This window comes from Manacus candei, unplaced genomic scaffold (genome assembly GCF_025592945.1).
Source record: "Manacus candei isolate 608988 ecotype Guabito, Panama unplaced genomic scaffold, ASM2559294v1 h1tg000008l, whole genome shotgun sequence".
Classification (NCBI taxonomy): domain Eukaryota; kingdom Metazoa; phylum Chordata; class Aves; order Passeriformes; family Pipridae; genus Manacus; species Manacus candei.
Window position 1 is genome coordinate 15,952,975 of NW_026138056.1, and position 23,001 is coordinate 15,975,975.

At 38.0% G+C, this 23,001-nt stretch overlaps 1 protein-coding gene across 2 annotated transcripts in view; it reads left to right on the forward strand.

Moving 5' to 3' along the window:
- The window catches only part of SPIDR (scaffold protein involved in DNA repair), a 200,835-nt gene extending 178,217 nt beyond the window's left edge, over positions 1-22,618 (forward strand). Inside the window, exons 12-20 of one of the 2 annotated variants that reach the window (XM_051769658.1) lie at positions 3,854-3,941; positions 6,229-6,372; positions 6,467-6,526; positions 10,061-10,259; positions 11,248-11,400; positions 16,823-16,916; positions 18,416-18,530; positions 19,006-19,059; positions 21,481-22,617. In XM_051769658.1, the coding sequence (XP_051625618.1) occupies positions 3,854-3,941; positions 6,229-6,372; positions 6,467-6,526; positions 10,061-10,259; positions 11,248-11,400; positions 16,823-16,916; positions 18,416-18,530; positions 19,006-19,059; positions 21,481-21,615 (1,042 nt within the window). In that variant the 3' untranslated portion in view covers positions 21,616-22,617. Of the gene's footprint in view, positions 1-3,853; positions 3,942-6,228; positions 6,373-6,466; positions 6,527-10,060; positions 10,260-11,247; positions 11,401-16,822; positions 16,917-18,415; positions 18,531-19,005; positions 19,060-21,480 lie in introns of both variants that reach the window. The other variant, XM_051769665.1, reaches the window with a different exon arrangement.
- Positions 22,619-23,001: the final 383 nt, after the last annotated feature.

A 23,001-nucleotide genomic window follows, 5' to 3' on the forward strand; every position in this document is an offset into this window, starting at 1 on the left:
GCAAAACAAGGCAGGAAGGTTAGAAGCAGAAGGTGACTTCTGTCTCCTATTGAGCTGTGAAACTGAGAAGGAAGGTGGTTAGGTGAGCAAACTAAAGCAACTTCTTTGCAGAGCAGCACAGTCATCATTTGTGATGAGAATCCTGGTGAAGGAAAAGTAAATGCTCTTTTATTAGTATCACTCCTATCTTCTAGTGATTTTTCTATGGAGTAGTTTAATTTGATTTGTTAAATAGGTCAGGATTAATTTCTGCAAGTGTTGCATATATATTCTGCATTTTCTCAGTCATGTATTGAGCCTGTTTAACAGTATTAAATCTTTAAAATTCTCTGACTGCTGTCAGAACAGAGTACACAGCAGGCAGTTGGCATTTGTGGATGCAGAGAAAAGATGTACTGAAGTTTAGAAAGGAAAGTTTGAGAGAGATGCTTTTTGAGGACATTGGATAATAAATATACTTAAGGACACTAAAAAAACTTTTTTGTATGTTGTATGTATATAGACATATACACATGTATATAAAAATCCCATTATATATAAGCAAACCTTGAAGACGTGGGTTTACAGAAGAGAGGTATAGCTGCCTGTCATAAATCCATATTTCTGTGGAATTCTATGCTGTAACACTCCACTTCAGTTATGGAGTTACTGGTGGTCTTATTGTGTTGGTGTTAAACAGTAAACATGTTATGATGAGACAAAAATTTTTTAACAAACATAGGTTCAAGTCTGTCATGGGAAGTAGAGAGTTGAGTCATTTAGAATCTGATAGATGATTTTTGTCTTCTCCTGGTATGACCTGTGTCTTTTTTTCCTTTTTTTTAAAGAAAAGTTATAGAGTACTACAATAGAGCTCTAGCCTCTAAAGTAAAAAAAAAAAAAACCAAAACCAAAAAGTTATTCTAAATACTTTACATGTTTTTTTTTTCTTTTTGATTCCTCAGCCTGTTTCTTCTCATTTTTCACTCTGCTTTTCCTTTCTTAGAAGTCTGTCTTCTGTAATTAAAATGATTTTTTTTAAAGACAGTAACTAGTAATTACACTCACAGAGCAAAATTTTAACATTTTTATTTTGCCTTCTGTCACCAGGGAGGCTCTTTATGCACATGGGAGCTAACCATGTCTCTTCACTATAGCACAGAGCCAGCTGTTCATCTCTTGTCCTGACTCTATAGCCACAGAAGGATACACATATTGGATAAAATACACCCATTGTTCAAGTCAGATTGAAATGGAGTTTGAGTGTTGCTTGGCCAATAAAAGAGAATGAATTTTATTCTTTCTGTGAGGATAGTGATTTTCTACAGAAGAGGACACAATGTCTTTTTTATTTCTTCACTGTCAGTGCCCTCACTCATTCCCCCCTCTGCTAGGTCAAAGTCCATAAGTGTAAAGAGAGAGTTACCTTTTTGAAGGCATATTAGTGGGTGGAGCAAGAGGGGAGCTCCTCACCAGGGACACCAACTGATGGAGTGACAGCTCCAGAGAGAACATCCCAGCTGGTACACAAGGATCCCAGCAGGATGTGATTTGGAACTTACAAATCCTTTGGTTGGCAAATGTCTCTGCTCTTGGCCTGACTGCTGTCAAAGAAATAACAGGGCCAAGATGTTCCGGAGACATTCCTCACACAGCATTGACCCTCAGCCTGCTTGTAAACAAATACTGTCATTTACTAATAATTAAGTGCTTGTAATTCAAGCAGTAGATAGCCTTCTCCAAAAGGACACAAGGAGTAGGAGAAAATGTACTGTATATCTTAGATATACTGATGTGGGGTAACAGTTGGAAGAGAGCTAAAGAAGAAAGGACAACTTCATGTCCCTTTGAACACTTAATAATACACAGGAGAGATCAGCATAAGGTCTGTCTGAAGACATGAATATGCAACAACATGGCTTAGTTGCTCTAAGTTGATAAATGTGCAATCTCTGTACACACAGAGAGTTTGTGGTATGTTCATATCTGTGCTCTGCCCTCGTGCTGCAGGTTATGTGAGGAAGGCCACTTGAGTAACTGCCCGAGTTGTAAAAGAGGCTGTGCTCTCTTTCAGTAACTCTTCTCTTTCATCTCCCAGTTAGCAAGACTAGTTAGTTTCTGTGGGCATCGGCCCCCCTTGTGTCTGTAGAGAGGGCATAGTTCTGTACAATACTAAAAAGAAAATCTTGCCCAGATCAAGGATTCAAGAAGTGGTCATTTTGCTGTAAAATCTCTTTAATACCTAAGAAATGTTGCTTTGTGTGTTTTAATGCTCTCACTGTTAAAAACAAAACACAAAACGAAAAATAAACACCCCGATCTTTGAGCTCAGCATTCTCCTTTTACAGCCTTGGGCTTGATGCTGTATAAGTCAGGAAGTTCATTTCTGTAAAAGAGCAACATGTTTGTGTTTCTGATCTGTTCATTAGTGTGGAGAATGCAACTACAGGTAGCAACATCATCTTTTCACTCTGCCAGTTTGTTACTGAATTGTGAACCAGAAGTTTTATTCCACAAGATCTACTTTGAGATTTGCATCCGTAAAATTTCTTGTAGTGCTGGTCCAAAGGCATCACTATTAACAATGAATTACAGACAATACCTGGCACTTGATGAAAAAAATGTGGTAAGAAGTTCAGTCTGTAGACACCCAAAATCTAAGCACTTAAGGATTTGGAGAAAGACTAGGAAAATGCAAAAATAAGTAAGCTTAAGCAGAAGTGAGCTAAAAGCAGAACTTTAAAAGGAAAGTTTCCATGACCCCTTGAAGAGAAGCAGCATAATGCAACGTGCTTCAGTCCTGTACCAGAGTATGTGGTTTCCTTCTAAGCAGTTGGGTTTAGAAGATAATACTACTTCTAGCAAGTTTTGGACTTCATTTTTTAAAGCTGCATCAGAAATAGTGGGGGTTTTTTATTGGCGGAAAAGACAACTTGTTCATAGGGTCAGTGTGGGGTTAAAATCCAGATCTCAGTACTTCAACTGCACAGAAGAGAGGACTGGGACAAGATAACTCAGAGCTTTAACTCAAAAATGCATGCCTCTTCAAGTTGGTTATCTGTAGCTATTTCCCCTCCCTCAGCTGTTTTCCTGGCCTCTCCCTCAGATGTTACTGCTCGTCCAGCAAGGATGCTCCATCAACTCACAAGGCAGCCACTGAACTGCTGCAAAGTATAGCTTTGTTTGCTAAAGAGTCTGCCACATCTTACCTTAATATGCTGGACTGTTAATTGTATGTTTGTTTTTAAATCAAAAGTGTGAAACTTGGAAAATAAATAAATAAATGAATAGAATAGAATAGAATAGAATAGAATAGAATAGAATAGAATAGAATAACTAAATGGGCAACTGTGTAGGAGGGAGACCATCCTCTGCTCATGTACTTAAGATAACAAAATCTTGCCTGTTTCTCTATATCTGATAATAACTGACTTTCCTGAAAGCAGTTGCAATCAGCTGTTAGCAACAAAAAACAAGAAATGAAAATTTTAGAAGCAAAACTTTTTTTTAATAGTTAAATAGTTGAAAGCTATTTTTTAAAAGAGGTTGTACTGGTATCTGTGTCCTTCCCAAGCTAGTGTTTACCCCAGTTCCCCTGAATTTTGTCATGTAGCAAGCTGTTTGTAGCAAAGGATTAAATATGACTTTTTTGTCACTGAATGTGATACATCCCTTCCCTCCCTCTCCGCCCTGCAGCAGAAATTATGGAGATTTAATTAGACCAAATCAAAACCAGCTTCCAGAAAATAAATATGATTTTAAATTGTTTTCATAATCATGCAATGGTTTAAATTACATTTCTTAATGAATCTTTTTAATATAATGTGTAACACTGGAAAATATTTTAAAGCTGATTTTACTGGTCTCTTTGAAGGGCATTAGGACTTTTTAGTCTGATAGACAGTCTGTGGCCTCCAGTAGTGCCTGTAAAAGTTCCCGGACAAAGTCAAGATGCTGAAATGGTAAGTTTTATTATTATGAGTATGAATTTTTTCACCCACAACTAGTATTTTTGTTGGTGGTATAATCATGTTTATTTTGGGAATCAAGATTCTTTCCCTCTGTTTACCTACTAAGTTTTGTTTTACTGATTCTGACAACCTCACAGGCTAACCTGAAGCCCTTTGGATCAGCAACATCTTTCCAAAATGATGCAATTATCCCCTTATTAATCCTCTAGAGCTAGAGTGGTAAGATGTCCAGACAAATTCTTCCTCTCTCCTCCTTGTAGGAGGAAAGAGATAGTAGATAGCATGGAGCCAGCTGAGAAATACAGGGATACCAACTTACTCTTTAGAAGCACTTTTTAGCCTTAGGTTTGAAAGTACTTTTCCAAAGATTAACTTCTGTGAAGACAGACTGACTGCTGGAAGCAGGTCTTCCTCTAATTAGGATAACTTTGACTGATACTTGTTTCATATGAGGTCAGTTGAAGGATGAAAACAAAAGTAATTACTAAAATAATGTTTCTTTGTTTTTAGAGGGTGGGGAGGTATAAAAATGGATTTAAAGTATGTTACTATGTATTTGCAAAGCTCAATTCACATCTGTAATTTTCCTTTAATTACCTTTTGTCTTTGAAAAGGAGTTCTGTCATATCAAGTGTCATTTTGGTAATACGAGATCATTTGAGAAGCTTCTGGGTAGCCAAGTGCTTGTTGTTCTTGAATAGGCTGTTCTCTGGGGAAGAAGTTTGTGGTATTAAAAATTTAGTTTAGACCATAAGGGAGTCAAGTGAGATGCAGGTTCTAGAAAAAAAAATAAGGACAAAGCTGGAAATAAACAAGTTTCAAAACCAGGGAACATTAAAAATGGATACTACTGGTTATTTCTAAAGTCTGAGAATCTTTTATCTCCAATGTGGAGTGTTCTTTACACTGCCCAGAGGGTTATACTGAAGAATAAAAAGCTCAGACCTTAGTTACATATAAAATCAAAACTGAAACTGAGTGAAATAGCTGTATTCTCCTTAACTCTCCCTTTCATCTGCATGTTTTAGAAGTCTCAGAGAAATGGATGCTTTTCTGCATTAAAATAGTATGGACAACAGAATGGGAATATCCATGGCTGGAGCAAAGCTCTTAAATGTTGTTTAGGGTTGTTATGACTCTGATTTTTTCTATTTTATTAGCAATCTGAAAATGGAAGAAACTTTCCATAATCATGTAGTTTACACTTCTGTCATGGGTTTGAAATGGTAATTCATTCCACGAAGAATCACAACTTGCATTCTAATGCTGCATGTTTTTAGCTGAGTGGATTTCTTTCACTTGAGATACATTTTTCTTGATACAAACATTATAACTTTATGCACAGTTTTACGGAAGCAGTTTTATATACAGGTACATAAATAATATTGCCAGCATGATGATAATGTTATTGGGAAGAGGTCTATGGAACTGATTTCTTTTGAGCCACATATACATTTAGATGCCTTCTTTACTGGTGACAGAGGCAGAGTTTGGGTATCAGCTTCTTTTGCTTTTTTCTTTATGCAGATTCTTTTTAATGGGTGGGCAGCTGTCTTTAGTAGATTCATATTTCTTCTATGAAATTAGGAGCTTTATTAACAACAAACATTGCTGAAAGAGTATTTTGCCATAAAAATTATCTTCTAGCATTGTCTTTTCTGACAAGTCTTTCTAGTTTGAGACCTCTTTAAGTGGTGGTTGATAAAGTTGTTACGTCATGGTACTTTTTAAGGGAGAAAGAAAAATCTGGCATAACACAAAGAGAGCAGTTTTTGCAGCTCTTGCATTCCTGTTCTTCATTATCTCCTTGTGCTGTCCTGGATTTAATTTGGCAACTTTAAAAGTTCGGCAGCTGTTTATTATCACAAAAACCCACCCACATGCAAAAGTCCCCAAATCTCAGAAAAGTTATGGATGTTAAAAAAATAAAGAGTCAAGGCACTCCTACCATACAGTAAAAAAATGCAAAACAACAAAAAGCACCTTGAAAGAGTCACTGTGTTTGCCAAGTGTGCCAAATCATGAGTTGTTTTTGTGATGAGGATCAACGTCAGATTATGGAAAGAATGATGCACAAAAGCTGATTTCACTTATAACTTATGAATGTTGGTTTATTAAGTCAACTTCTACATCGGAGTCCTTACTCATATAATTTTGTTTCCCCATCCCTCTTAAAATATAAGTTGTTTTGTTCATTTTGCCTATTATTGAAAAACTTGACTGGCCAAATTAAAGTACCTGTTTTAAGGTCACTTTTCTTTTCTTTACTTTTTAATAGGTGACAACTAATCTTCCTCCTCCCAGCTTCTGTTATATTCTTACTGTTCAGTCTGGTGAAGTACATGTGGAAGTGGATGAGGAAGAGCAGATTTCTAATTTGTACCAGCCACCAGCTGTTCATGGTCTAAAGGAAATTCTTCGGGTAATCTGCTTTACAAATCAGATAACAAGGACTTTTTACCACTGGATTTCTGGTATCATGTTTGTCTCATTCCCTATTTTTGTACTATTTTCAGATCGATGGTTGTAACAAGCGTTGTAGCTTTGGGGCGCGAGTGCTCTATCTAAGGCTGCAGGTAATCTTTTCACTTAATAATGAATTCAACATAAAATCAGCATGTTGTTTATGTGAAGAAGCCATCATTCATCTTGTTTCGGAGAAAACCCAAAGCCTTCTGGAATTAACTTCAAGAGCTGTATGGGCAGAATTATCATCATGTGTAAAATGCTTGTGAATGTGGGTGAAATGAATTGCATCTCCAGTTTCAATGCCACTCAATCTAGAAAGTGAATTACTCCTGAATAAATTGCTATCTTACCAGAGGCAATCTTGCACCCTGAAAAGGGAGCTTGCAGTGGAGACTCCATTTATCGCTAAATGCTGTCCTTAGCTACGTAGCAAATCTTGCTATCCAATGCTCCCAGTCAGCTGAATGTTGAGGCATAGAATGGAACAGATGATGGTTATATAAAAATACAGTTTTCCTCTTTTCATGCAAGTGTTTGGATGATTTTCATTGACTTCCATAGAAGCCCCTCAGGCAAATTTGGCTTTTATGGTCCAGTAAGTAGTAAAAGGGAAGAACCCTTAGGTAAATACATCTGCCATCCATACTGTGCTGGAAAGCTTACAATTATATTTTATTTGTTTCTGAATGATGCTACAATTTTCTTTCAAAATGTTGCTAACTCCCTTAGTAGTTAAAGGAATTTGTTGTTGCTGATTTATTTATTTTTTCCTGGTGACTGGATCCTTAGTACAGCCAGCACTGAATTCTGGTGGAGAATAATTTGCAATTGTCCATCAGCTCCACAAGAAACAAAGTGTGAATCAAAGCATATGAACTAAAGACAAAGAAATTCCAGAACAGCCAGCAAAATAGCTGGAGATGCTTCCCACCAGTGGAGACATAAATTTAATTTAGGTCTTGCCCTTTTGCTTCAGAAGCCAATGAGTTATGATTTAATTTTTAGGCAGGGAGTACTTTTAACTCCAGAGACGAGGGGTATCTTTTGTGTTTTCTCCATGCTAAGCGAGAATGTAACAGAGCATTTGCAAACATGAAATTAGGGCTAGCTTGATGGGATCTTTAGCCTTCTAACAGAAAGACACATACATGTGTTAACTTCTATTTCCAAGAAACCTGTTCTAGTGCAAAATAAAATAAAATTGCAGACTAGAGGCATCCTAGCCAATTATTTTTGTATTCAGGAATGTCTACATCTGAGATGCTGATGTGGGTCATCAGTATTCTTCTGTAAAAGCTCTTCATCACTGAATTAGAGAAAAGAAGAAGCATGCAGAAACAGATGTGATTTTGAAGAATGGAATATTAACTAACAGATAAAAAAGTCTGATTTTTTTTTCTTTCTACTTGGAGGTTTATTAGCTGGTTTTTTAATGACTATTCACTTGCCGAACTGTAAGCACATAATAAGTGAACAACGTGAGTGCTCATAAATTTTTTTAAAGTAATGATGGAAAAGCAATAGAAGATATTCTTCTTATGTTTAACTTTCTGGATAACTCCTCTAGGAATGTAAAGGTAATGTATTACTTGCCTAATCCTCCCAGAACAAGATCACGAACAGCAGCTTGTTTCCTGCAGTGGCCTTTGCCAAGAGGACATACCTTTGACATGAAAAATCACCAGGTTGTAATAAGTGAGGAAGGGACTATGATTTGGTTTATTTTGCAGATTTATAATTATTAAATAATCTGCTATGTGAGCTAATTCAGCTAATTTAAAAAACAGTATTTAGTCTCTGCAGCTACAGTATTAACTACTTAAATTAATACTACTTAATTTGTGTAAAGTGGGAATGGAAATATGTTTTTATTATTACTCAGAATCTGTACTGTGGTTCAGAAGGAATATGAGGAAATATGTTCCATCTGTGGTTAAGGAGCTGTCCTTCCTTATAACTCAATCCTGCCGCTATTTGTCTGTTGTGTCCTCTCTGTTCTGAACAAATTGTCACACATAGCAAGATGATGATTTTATACTAACTTGTGATTTTTGCTGTTATTATTATTTACTTTTTGAATTATTCTTCTGAAACACAGCTTTTAATGTTATTAATTCTCAGGGGATAGATGTAAAAATCCTTTCTTTGAAGCTGTCCTAATGCTATCTAGGTAGAGAAGGTACTCAAATGTATGTAGTTAGTAGGCAAAGAAACAGCATCAATGCACTAGGCAGCATATATTTCATTAAGGCATAACTGTGATATCTGAGTTGTAAATTTTCCCAGTCACTTTACAATTACCACATTTGCTTTAAGAGCTGCTAGCATGAACAGAAAGCTGGGTTTAGTGTGGTTAATGGTGCCAAGATTTTAATTCAACTAAAGACAAAAAGTTGGGGTTCTCATTGCATTACCTTATGCTAGAGACACGCAAAGAATAAAATGGTATGTGTCTCTCCAATCATTGTAGTATTCAATTTTCAGTTAAATGTTTAAAGTGTGAATTTTCAATCAGCAGACTGATTAGAAAGATCAACAAAAACATTTTAAATTAAGGAAGTTATTTAATCTTAGTCAAATACTTTAAAATATTAGAATCTGCATTGGTAAATGCAAAATATCTATTTTTCTAAAGCTTGGGAAAATTCACATACACGCCTAGATACTGTAAGCTGTGTAAAAACAAACAAACAAACAAACAAAACAAAATAAAAGCACAAATCATCAAATTGTAACCCAATTGATTTTGTTATAGATTGAAGAATAAGCACTGATGTGTATGTAATGTCTGTCTTGTTCATTATCCCAGTGTGAAAAATTTAAAAAACACTCCTGATGGTGTGTTGATTATTTTCAGATACAAGGACTGAGCTGAAATGTAGGGGGTTTATTCATTGATTATGATGGACCTTAATTCAGTCATACCATGATATTTTTATACCTGTCTTGGGCAGAAAACTTACATTGTCATTGCGAATTCCTGTGTCTCTTACTTATGAGTTATCTACTTCCTTAACTTTATGCATCATTGAAATATTTAGAGCTTTGTTCAACTGAAAGAAAAAGCTCCAACTTTGTAACTTGCAGTAGCTATTAGCCAAGGACTAGACAGTAGCTGTTAACCAAGGACTGGAATTCCTGGGAATCTGATAACAGGACCTAGAAAATGTGCTCACAAAGGAATAATATTAGTAGTAGCAATAGTCTTTCCTTCTTTTTTTTTTTAAGGCAAAAATTATGTAAGTCTTAGTAAAACCATCCGGTTAGCTTCATATATATATATATATATATCATATATATTATCTAAATAAATAATACATATTTTTTATAAAATATATTTTCAAATCCCATGTAGAGTCCAAGTGAATTATGATAAAGTGTAATGGTTGACAGAGGTAAAGCCAAGATTCCAGAGTGTCAACCTCGGAAACTTAATTTAAGGTAGAGATGTTTGTATCTGCAGTAAGGAATAATGAAAAATTCTAGTAAAGCTTTGACTCATTATCCTGTGCAAGCCCTAAATGTAATAATTTCTGTCAGTTTTATTAATTATTTAAATATAAGAATGTTTAGTCTTTCCTTCTATTAAAAAAAATTAGCAATTGAATTCCAATTTTGTATCTTTTTTTTTTTGATGATAGACAAAACACAGTGTTCCTATAAGTCAAAGAGAGATTTTGTTGTTTGTGACTGACTCCACATTGCAAGATGTGGTTCATATGACTCCAAAAGTTGTTGCTGTGGCAGTCACTGCATCATGTGCTCTCAGTACGGAAATCACAGAAGCCCTCGGTGTTGCCTCGCGACTTGTCTTCTTCAAGGATGCACTGTGGGGAAATGGTAAGTTTTACTTGTGGTTTTGAAGCAGTTGGAGTCACAAAGAAATAGCATCCCTATCTCTGACACCACAATATGCAACCTCTAGAGACTTTTGTTCTCAGATGAAGATGAGACTTCGCAAGTTTGGCATGAGAAATTTGAAAGGGGTTGTAATTAGAGCTTTCCTCTAAGGTTTCTTTTTTTATATTTTTGGCTTGATCTCCAAAGTAAATGAGAAATTTGGTAATCCTGTTGTATGTCCACTAATATTACTGTCAGTCTTCCCTGATGGCATTTGAATCTAACCAGTGTCAATTGAATTTGCTAGCTGACAGAAGACTCAGAAATATTAAGAAACTCATGTGTCCCTAGATATACAAATTTTACAAGCTCTCCTATACCATCTTAGGTGTGAGCCTTTGCCACCACACAGATCATGAAATTATGGTGGTTCACTTTACTTTCATCTTCAGTTACTCTTTTTATGAGGTTCAAGTTGTGTGCTGTATAGTGACTGCTTGGGTAGTTCACATCTCACGCCTTCAGTCACTTCCAACATGTAAGTGAACTGAAAATACAAAACTGTGCAAATGACTGTGTCCTGAAGCAAAAATCTCTGCTTTAGAGAATAAAACACTGCATGCACCTACTCTTTGTAATCTTGGAAACAAAGTAAGACCACCTCAAGGGGTGCCCAAGCTTATTACTAGGGAAGAGATGGTAACCTGTTTTCAGGGAGCGTGGTTCAATGCATTCTGGGTGGCATCAGACTCTCTTCTGCCGTGTTCAAATTTTTAAAACTTCTTTTTTTCCCTGGGAGTTGTGAAGTGTATCAAGAGCATGATGCATGTATCACTGAAAGGAAAATATTTTGTCATTGAGAAAACCTGATGGAGTGTATTCATCTGTTCAGTAGCTGGCAGAGATTGTTGTCTTTATTGGCCATGACAATTAACATGGTCACCTTTTTCCTTGTTACTGTACTGAGTTGAAATGTCTTTGTTGGCAGGTAGGATTATTTGTGTTGAACGTACTGTTCTCTTATTACAAAAGCCTCTTTTGTGCTCGGCTGCCAGTGCTGACCTCAGTGAGCTGACTGGCCCTGTCAGACTCGATGAGCTGGATTCTACAACACAGGCCAACTCCATTTGTGCTCTAAGAGGTTTGTATGGCCCTTCCTGAAATGAATGTGGTTAATTATTTGTGCTCACTTTAATCTTTTATGTCTTTATATTGATTTCTTGCACAAACAGCGTGGAGGGATAAAAAAAGCACAGCATTGCTGTGGGTCACTAGAATATTTACGATTTTATACTTCTTTGTGGGCTTTGTTTGCCTGTTGCTGGCCAAGCTCTGTTCCCACTTACTCATTCCCCAAAATAAATGTTTAATGTACAATCTGTTTCATTATATTCCTTCCTTCACTGTCTTCTTTCAGGAGCCTTCTGTTCATATCAGCCTTGTTGATGTTAGCAACAGTGAGGTATACCAATATTTTTTAGGCAGATGGATAAGATATGTTACCCAGATCCTGAATGGTAGGGGTTAGTGACTGATTTCCCTGAAGCTTAGCTGCAGTGGGACAATTTAGTGTTTTGCCATAGTAATCTAGCATAATTTGGCCAATATTTGCTCACCAGCCACTTTGGATCATAACTTTGTCTAATATCTCAGTTCTACCACAAACCATGCAGAAATATTTCTTACAATGTATTTTCTAACATTTCCTAATCATGCAGAAACATTTCCTACTGTGTGTTTTCTAATGCTTTGTCCAGACAGCTTCTTAAGCCTCCCAGCTGTAGAGTGCCTATAGGAAAATGTCCTTAAAAGCTCAACAATTCTTGGCTTTTAAAGACTATTTCCTTTCTTAATTTAACTCTTATGATTCCAGGAGCCCTTATAGAAAATTCTTGATACAGTTTGACATTTACACCTTTAAGTATTCACTGGATGAATGAACTTTAAAATTGTAGAAAATAATGGTTTACAAATTAATCCTTCCAGCTATAATGTCATGCACTAAGAAGACAGTTTGAAACCATGCAAAGCCTTTACTAAACCTACCTTCTGCTACGGTAGAGCCACAAGTTCACAATACCTCTGTGATTAATAAATGAGCCCCTTGCAGTGCAAATGTTGAACTCTAACAGCTCATAATGAAAACCAATCACAACTAGAGGCACTTCACTCAAAGCCTTGATTGTTACGTACATCTTGCATTGATATAGTTACTTGAAAGATATTTCTGTCACTGGCTATGAAATGCTTTTTGACTTTTTTTTTAACGTCTCCAATAGTTATGCTAGGAATAGTCAACATTCTGCTGTTAGTTTTTTGTATGAGAAGTGCCTTTTCTTGTTGACAGTGTGCATAGTAGGATAAAGCAAACATTTCTCTGTCCTTTCTTTTTCCCGTAGAGCAAAGAAAATACACCTTTGTGAGCTGTTGTGTAAACAAGTACTTACTTTACATACATGGGAGATGTCATGCTTTACCTGTTCTGTATTACAGATGGAAGAATGACAAAAGGAGAAATTAATCCTACAACCTTGTCTTGTTTAATCTGGAATTTGTGCAGTTATCACTATGTTCCCACACCTGGATACCAACATAGAATATAAAGTGTCTTCTTTATACCTATGTTACTGATATATATAGACAATAACTCTCACTTTTATGTGTAACTGAATTAACTTAATAGCATTTAAGAGATACAGTCACTGGTTTGGATTTCAATTAGTTAGTACCTACATTTTCCTGCCGAAGTAGTGAAACTAATAGCATTGACCCTACTTTGTTGGTGGGAGAATATGTATTTGATGGAGTAATGCATGGAGGAAAATGTATAATCTCTAAAATTTAGTCACTGTCCCTGTCTGTTAACTCAGAGAGTTGTTAGTCTGGCTTTCAATATGAAGCAGTCTTACTTCATTCACTCTTTTTCTTTGTGCATCCTTTTACTTCCTGTACTTTCAGTCACCTACATGTGCTGTACATAGGCATCCTCCCACCTAACACTTAAAAAAGCTTCACAGGCTTTACTCTACCCCTTCTTTGAAAGGAACTTCTGAAGTTCCTCCAGTTCAAGCTCCTGCTTACAGCTGGGCCCTGAGCAACTTGGTACAACTCTGGTCTGGATGAACTTCAGAGGTTCCTCCCCCATCGAAATGAACAATGTTGCAGATCCAATGAGTTTGTCAGAAATTCTTGTTTCGGGGAGGTCCAGTCATACCAGCTGTGGGATGGAATGTGTTGCTCTTCAACAGATGAGTGAAAACCTGTGGTTGTTTTCTAATAAAAGGTTTATTCTTCTTTGCAAGATGAATCTGTGGTTTTCACCTGTGAGCTCAGGGTTAATATATTTATTTTATCACTGTGCATTGGAATGTAATTTCCAACCTCTTTTTTCTGTATAGTAGCAGTCAGGATGACTTAAATGTTGGCAGTTCATACTGCACGAAATTGTTTTTCCTCTTAATCATGCTTATGAGCAAATTCTAGTTAGTCCATACCACATATGATATGTGGGAATATTACTTGATTAATGATATTTGCCTAGTATGTGACTCACCACCAGTGATTGAATTTTGACGTTGAATGTTTTCATATTGAAGTCTTTATTCAGGGGTGTGGTTTTTTTTCAGTTTTCCTCTTAATAGTGTGATTAAAATGGGGTCAATCAGCTTACCTAGGTTTTTCTTTTTGATTGAACTTTCCCCTTCCTGTCCCATTACTCTGGGCAACTGATTGGGAAAAAAAAACCAAAACCAAACACATTGGTTTTTGAATGTTTCAACCAGATTGTTACTTTGCATTCCACACAAGAGACCTGTTTTGTCAGGTGTTGTCCTATTGTCAATCTCTTCTTAATGATGTCAGCCACAACTCATTAAAAATAGCAAATAGGTGAAAATCTAATTTTGGCTTTTCTATTGAAAAGAAGGATCTTGGGAAAATATTCAAAAGATTTGTGAATGTTAAGCAAAATCAAGAGTCTCGTCAAAGATGTGCAACAATTCAGCAGTTTAAACTTGAGAAATCACTTTGCATACAGGGTGCCCAAGACTGTCACTAGATTATTATACCTGTTACTGGTTTGAGTTGGTCTGACTTCAGTGATGTCTGATGGTTTTCTCAAGGGAACTCTACATTGTCATCAAAATAAACCACTGTACATAATCTCATCAGTATGATCCTGATTAATTTCCTTCAAATGTACTTGCATTACTTGTGCATTGGCATCCTGCAGTTGCAGTATGGCACAGAGCTGGGAGAAAGAAGAGTCTTAGAGAGAAACACATCTGTCAGAAAAGGGGATTTGTTTTGTTTTTAAAATGATTTTTTAATTAAAAAGGTAACATATTCAACAAACCAATTGATAGTTTTTCTTTTTGATAAACAAGAATCATAGAATCATGGAATCTTTTATGTTGAAAAGGATTTTTAAGATCACTGAGTCCAACCATTAACCCATCACTGCCAAATAAACCACTTAAACCATGCCCCCAAGTGTCACATCTGCATGTCTTTTAAATACCTCCAGAGGTGGTAACTCCATCAGTTCCCTGGGCAGCTGTTCCAATGCTTGACCACACCCTTTCAGTGAAGAAATTCTTCCTAAAAGCCAATCTAAACCTCCCATGGCACAACTTGAGGCCATTTCCTCTCATCCGGTCACTTATTACCTGGGAGAAGAGGTTGACCCCCTACTTGGCAACAGCCTCCTTTCAGATAGTTGTGGAGAGCAAGAAGGTCCCCCTGAGCCTCCTTTTCTCCAGGCTAAACAACCCCAGCTCCCCTTCACCAACTCCATTGCTCTTCTCTGGACATGCTCCAGCACCTCAATGTCCCTCTTGTAGTGAGGGGCCCAAAACTGAACATGGCTCAAGGTGCATCCTCATCATTGCCCAGTACAGGGGGACAATCACTGCCCTGGTCCTGCTGGCCACACTATTGCTGATACAGGCTAGGATGCCATTGGCCTTCTTGGCCACCTGGGCACACTGCTGGCTCATGTTCGTTCACTGTCGACCAGCTCCACAAAGTCTTTTTCCACTGGGCAGCTTTCCAGCTGCTTTTCCCCCAACCTGTAGCACTGACTGGGGCTGTTATGACCCAAGTGCACGACCTGACACTTTGGCATGTTGAACCTCATACCACTGGCCTTGGCCCATGGATCCAGATCCCTCTGCAGAGCCTTCCTGTCCTCCAGCAGATCAACACTCCCACCCAACTTGGTGTTGTCTGGGAACTGACTGAAGGTGCACTCGATCCCCTTGTCTAAATCATTGATAAAGAGATTAAACAGTACTGGCCCCAACACTGAGCCCTGGGGAACATCACTTTTGACTGGCCACCAACTGGATTTAACTCTATTCAGCATTCACATCATTCAAAGATAAACATGCCTGTGCTGTGGCAGAGAGCATCCTACCTTGTAGTAACAAGTGCTGATGGAAACTCCAAGCTTATCACAAACACTGAATAATCAAAATTATTTCTGTAGGAGTCCAAGGGGTTAAATAGAATTGCTTATTCTGTCACTGTAATGCATGTAGTTTCAATGTATGCTTAGCAATTGGGTCGTAAATGTTGTATTTGAGAAGCAACTTTCCATATCTTCAGACTCCCTGTCCTTTGAATTCACAAAGAAAATCTTACAGTTTTGTAGTTTAGGTGTAGCTCCCTCCTTGTTCCAGGAGAACCAGAAAAGTAAGGGATTAACAGCCTGCTTTACAGTCCAGACGGTGTAAATGCTCCATAGTCTCCATGGCTTTCTTCTGTTGAATGTGGTATAGAATGTGAGATTCTTGCTCAATAGGAGCTGGATTTTTTAGTCTGTAGTTCTGTTGCATTAGTGAGGTTTTATTTTAGTGTAATTTTGTTCTTACAGGTGAATACTCAGATGTGTTTTTCTCCATAAATAATTCTCATAATATCATCATATTGTTACCATAAAATCTAATATGCTCTTTATTGGCTTCTCATAAAACCCTGAATATCTTTTTTCTTGCCAAAACTAGTGAGGCCCTTTTTATTAGTCCAAAGTATCTTTGGCATTCCCTTCTTAGGCACACAGTTAAGTCTGTGGGCCAGGTCTAATCTCTCTTAAATCAGTATAAATGAAGAATAACTCCATTTAATCTGTATTGTTGTTTTCAAAAGGGATTGGGGCTTCTCATTGGTTTATGTTTCCTAAATATCAATATCAAGCTATCTGATCTGATGATTTTTTTAGCTGTTTATTGCCAAGGAAACATCAGAGGACCAGAAAGAAAGCAAACAAGCGAAAACAAATCAGAAAAGCAATAAAATCCAAACCAAAAGAACTGAGCCTGTTTGGAAAGTTAATTGTCAATTATCTACCTTCTGGTATTTTTAGAGTGTAACATACTGTGCTGTATTTTCATCCCTTGTTGGAGGGACCAAGGAGAAAGGGAGTGAGATTGTTGAAAGAGCCGATTCTTGCTCTGACAAGTCCTAAGCTGTGGGTCAGAAAGGCTCAAGCCTGCTGTGAAGCCAAGAGAGACTATGTTTGCTGGCTTAATGTTAGCATTTTGTAAGAATTCCATGTTCTGCAGGTACTGTTGTTGGAGTTAATGAGAGCACTGCTTTCTCCTGGCCTACATGCAACAGATGTGGAAATGGAAAGTTGGAACTGTGTCCCCAGGACAGGTGAGAGTCAGCATGCTCTGGAGCACTCCAGGTGTTTTGTAGATGTAGCCATAATAGCAATAGGTGATGCAATGATTCCTGCAGGCACAGGCTGCACTTTGCTCCTTCCTAGAACTAAGACGTAGTATTTTTATTGCTGATGAACTGATAAAGCCTGCAAGGTTACATTAATTTATTAAGAAAGATACAAGTAGATATGAAATGGTTTGATTTTGCAGTTAATACTTTGTTTAAAAATCAGTCTTAAAGCCTTGTTTATAAAGACTTCATAGCCCACTGCATTATAATGTTAGTTTTAATAAACATACACATAAACTACAGGTCTGATTTTAAGTTCCTTTAAAAGTAGCTGCATGTGTTTGTGTGCCCTGCCTTGTTACTTTGTGCACCCCCAATTCACCTCATTTTTATACTGAACTGTGATCTTTGCTGAGATTTATCTAAGTGTGGAAGAGTTGTGTTTCAGACCTACTGAATTTATCACCTTTCTAAAAAGGACATTGAAGAATTCTGGCAGTATGGCTGTCCTGAATGTGAAGACTGACTATACAGGACCTGTTACCACTTGAAATGCTGAACCTGGGTCACACTGGCATGCTTTTGGAAAGCCTACCTTTCAGCTGCCTAGCCAGCTTCCTCTTGTAGAGGCTGAGATACCTGGTGGAATAAAAACCCAGCAGGATAAGAGTAGTCAAAGTGTAAAAAGAAGGAAAGAAAGAAAGAAAGAAAGAAAGATAGAAAGGAGGGGTTCTTTCTACTGGAAAAGCTTACAAAAACTATAAGGAGCAGTTGGGCGGGTTTGATCCTATTGAAATAGATAACATTTTCTTAAATATGAGAAGATTTACTGCTTATGCTTTGTTACATATAGTCCTTGAGGGAAAAAAAGATGAAAATAAAAAACAGGTGACCTATATTGTATTGTCATGCAAAAACTAAGGACGTGTGTATGTTCACATAGTAGTGTAGTTCAATTAAAAAAATATCTCACCTGTGAAGGACATTTTTGCTTCCTTTGGAGAATGAATGAAGTATCATGGTTTGTTTAAGAAGTGCTTCCAACAAGCACTTATAGCTGAGCTTAATTTTGTTCAGTGTGCATTGAAAACATTGAACATTTGCTGAATGAGGGCCTAAGTCAATAAGTTGCTTGGGCCAAATTTATACTACAAATTTTCCTGTGCCATAACTTTTAGAAAGTTATGAGATTAATATTTGCTTAAGTGGGGTGACTATAAATAGCAACCTCCCTCCATATTGCCAGAACTTATAAAAGGAAGATCCTCTGCCAGAAGAGTTTAGGTCCTCCAAGAGAGTTACTGCCAGCAGAAGAGCTTTATTTGCTGTTATCAACTGAATCCCTACCAAGGCTTTCCCACTGAAAGTCTACCAGCAAAGTATTTTACAGAATAAACTAGTTGGGTTTTTATTTGTTTTGATTTACAGCTGATAGGTTTTCCGCTTCTCTATGTTTTTCCAACATTATTTGTGTGTTTCAGAGAATTGCTATATTGCAAACAATGCTCTGAAGTTGTCTTTACACCGGTTTTGAAAATGCAGCTGGAAGTCTTCTTGAGTTGTCCATCCCGATCTCAGAGTACAGTAAAAGTAAAGGTATGACATGAAATAAGGTTCTGTGTATTGTATGTAGACACATAGGTACCCTAAGCCACACTTTTACAAAAAGCTTTGTCAGAAGACAAAATGTGTAAGACTATCCCATAATTTAATCTGATACTAAACTTGTGTTTCACTGGGCTAAGAACCCAGTTTCAAGATCTTGCTCAAATAATACAATCATTGAGTTCACACTGAGGTTTGCAAACTGTTCTTTGGCCCAGATGAAGGGCTTATTAGGTTGGGCTTTGGGAAACCTCAGTCTCCCCAGTCTAAAAGGAGTGCTTATTTTTAGACTTCCATTCTGAACATCGTTTGTGGCTTCTCTGTTTTCTTGGCCAGAGAAATAAAAACATTTGATATTAAAATGATAAAGCTTTCTTCTATGTGACTGTTTTAACCTGCAAACAGAACGTCTTTGCATGTATAAGATTTTTGTCATGAAAAAAACCTGTGAATTTTCTCATTCCAGCTGTTGCAAAGGACAATCTCTTCTCTCCTGATGTTCTCCACCAGTGAGGATGGGGTAGGTATAATGAATGCTGATTAAAGGAAGTTAAACTACACAACTTACTGTAGAGGCAGAGTACAGGAGACATGAATCAGGTGGGAAGATAGTCATATCATAGAAGTGGAAAGGATTCCTGGAGGTTGTTGTCCAACCTCCTGTCCACATTGAGCTATTGCCAATGTGGAGGCAAGTCGGCCATGACTTTTGTTGGCAGGGTCTTGAAAACCTCCAGTTACAGAGATTCTGACTTTCCAGGCAGTTCGTTTCAGAACCGCGCTAGGAGATTGCACTTTCTCGTGTCCAGCCTGTGATTTGGGTGGGCTGGGCCCTTTCGCAGTCCCACCTTCCAGCTGCTGATGTCCTGCTGTCTCATGACTATGATCAGACTGACACCTTCCTTTGCTGAAGAGGGATGCTGCAGATGGGCTGTGTGGACATCTTTAGCTCAGCTGCGGATCTGCAGAGCTACCTGCAAACTGCACCATGTCCAGGCACTCAGAGCTGCGACAGGCAGCGCTGGGCTTTTAGTCCATTCTCTGGCTGAAGATCCAAAGACAGCAGACACACAGTCCAAGTACTGGCAGGTGGAAGTAGTAGAGGAATTTGCAAATTGTGTGCAAGGTACTACTTTATAATGGTACGAATGAAACACACATAAGCCACGGGGATCCATGGGCTAAAGTACAGTTTATGTAATCGTGAAGTAGTTATTCCTTTAATCTGAGATATCAGAAGAACTCTGACATTTGACACAGTGACCCAGATTTATCATAGGTGAGGGAGGCACCCGGATAGGTGCCTGGCTGGCATTGGCTGCCAGATGGCCAGCAGGGAAGGAGTGGCACCTTTAGAGAGTCATTAAGTCCAGTTAGGATCCCAAGATTCTCCCCTCTCCCTTGCACGTGGAAGGGAGCAAAGGTTGGCTCATTGTCTTGTTTTATCATCCCAGTTAAGTATCTTCAGTGACATGTATTGGGGTCAGTTTGCTTTCCCTGTCTTACAAGTTTTCCAGCATTTTGCTATTACATGCTCCATGGTTTTAATGGAATTTATGGTAATATTGAAAGTGGAAAGTTACTCTGAAATCATAAATTATTTTTCTTATGTGGGAGGGTATATATTTTGTTTAAGCAAATTGATAGAAGAAATTTCCAAAATGCGTTTGCTCCTTTAATAGCAATTAAGTCTTGCTGAGTTTTACAGGATGTGCCTGGTTTGGTCACAGACTAGCAAAACATAGTTCTTTTTCAAGTTATTAGAACTCAAACAACCTCTTTTTCATGTTTCAATGTGTATAATGCCAGCATTTAGAAGTCTGGCAACTTAGATTTTTTTTCTTCCCTAGCTGAAATGCAGGGATAAAGATTAATCATAAGAAATAATACTTGAGCTGTCATTTTTTTGCCAGTGCTGCTGAAGTTTCTAAGGGTGTAGCTTTGTAATCAATTTTTTTGGCAAGGAGATTGGTTTTAGCTGTTGCTGGCCCTGGATGCTTGTTCCTTACTTTGTGGCAGCCCTTCTGTCACACCAGTAGAGCTGTTTGTGCAGCTGCACAGTGAACTGGACTGCAGAACCGGTCTGGGGTAAAAAAATCTAGGGTAAAAAAAGGAAAAAGATTGTTTATACCTTGAACCAGACAACAGGCGTGGGTGTCACATACCTGTAGAGAAGCACAGCCCAGATGAAAGCAGGGGCATGGTCAGGGCCTGGTCATAGACAAGACCCATTAGGGAAAGAAATGGATGTGAACTTGCCATCTGAGATACCCTCTGAAGCAAGGTATCAACTATCATTGTTACCAGTTCTTCTGTTAACGTGCTGTCTCCTCTTAGTGAAGCCATCCCAGCCTTGCATCCCTCTCCTCCACGCAGAATACAGTCTCTACAAATTTGCTCAGGCACAACTCGTGGGTAAAATGCTGGTCAGATCATTAAACAGGAGGGACTGTGTAGGTGCTGGTGATGGTAAAAGATGCATGAACAACACAAAGTTAAAGTGGAGGGAGTGGGTAGAGTAAAAAGGGTAACAAAGTGGTTTTTCCTTTAATGGATCAGTTAGCCAAAGTAATCAATGTATAGTATGTATATACACATTGCCAGCACATGAGAAGTGCTGCATGTGTCAGAAAGTGAGATAAAGGGAGCACGTGCAGGTTATGCTTCAGCAAAATTGACTTCAACATCATTGTAACTTTTTAGATTTTTAAACAGCTTGTTTTTAAACCCCGGTTGGGAAGCAGCAGTTGAGGCAGGAGTGTGATCTAATTATTGAAAATTAATGTATTCATTCTATCAGTTCTAATGTACCCTTCTGAGTCCTTTAAAAAAGTTGTCTGTTGGAAGAGGATCTTGCAGGCTGCATCTTCCCAGCTGAATGCTGTTTAGAACAGAATGTCCAGGACTGTTTGTTTTACTCACCATGCTTTTATTCCCGCAGACTTATGAGGTGCAGAGCGTGCTGGGAAAGGAGGTGGGGTTATTGAACTGCTACGTCCACTCTGTAACCAGTCACCCCAACTGTGTTGCACTGGAGGAAATTGTTCTTCTGGAAGCTGCAGCAAGACAGAAGTGAACTCTAGTCAGCTATTATAGTATCTGTGGACTTTGTAATGTGGTTATCTGTTAACTAGTGCCACAGATAATGTGTAATGCAAGTGTGATAAGCATTGAGATAGTTTATTAAAACTGTGATTTACAAAGCACATTGTGCTATCACTGAAAAAATATCCATATAAAAAAAACCTGTTTAACTTTCTGAACTCTTTCGGATCAGTTCAGAGTTTAAGAATACAGTTCTTTGGTATGTTTGCTGTTTTTGTGTGTAAAACATCTCGTTCTGGAAGTTTTGAATGGTTGTGATTTTTTTTTATACAATACTGTAAATATTATGTGTCAATGGAAAAGATTTTACTGATATTTTTTGAAATAAATACTTTGCTATAGGTAGTGAATGGTGGTTGAAGCTGAGTTTTATCAGTGGATTCCAGACCAGCTGCAAAATGCCACGTGGTGCACAAATTCTGAGTTGTTATCACCTTGCAATAATTGTTATACAGACAGAGATTTGAATAAAGCTTATATTTTGAAGTGTCAAGCACATATAAAGTTAATGTTTTACAGCTAATTGGTCTTTAAGCATAGAAGTGCTGTGTTATCTGGAGCTTCCCACAGAACGGGTGTTTCATTATACAGTTTCTGTTACGGGTAAGGAGCAAACTGCTTTGAAGGCCATGTAACTATCCTCACCCAGACTGTGGAGACGTGGATTACAGATCAGATAAATAGTATCAAAATCTTCCTCTGTGTGTATAATTGTAAGAATTATCGTAAGAGTTAGAGACTGGATTTTTTTCCCCTTTCACAGTATTTAAAAGCCCCTTACAGGTCAGAGGAGAAGGAATGAGTGGTTTTGCACAGGTCTCGTATGGGATTAACCAGCAGAAAAAGAACAACGAACTTGCCACACTGATCATTCCTGTGGCTCAGACTGATAGCAAACAGGCTTATGTATGCCATGATTACTAAAGGAATGACCCAGCTTTTGAAATCCCCTTTTCCCCCCCCTCCTTCAAATATTTCAGTCTCTTACCTGCCTTCCTGTAAGGAAAAAGAGGACCTCAGCCCATTCCTGTGTAGAGGATACTGGTGTGTATGGGAAACCGGGGCTCCCCTTTGAAATTAGTAAGATTTCAGTTTCTGGGACAGCTGGAGGTGCTTGTTGTGTCAGGCCATTTTTCTGCCAGTGCCCTACAGAAGCTGTCATCTTTGTGCATGCACCACCGAAATTCAGACAAGTTGCCTGACCTTTCTTGATATATTCACTCAGTCAGGCAGCATTGCCTGCTCTCACTTTTGCTAGCAGGGACCAGTGAAAGTGCCCAGCTCCTACAGTTCTACAGCCTACAGCAGGATGAAGCCTGTGGGTGCAACATCATCTCTGGGACTCACTATATCTGGT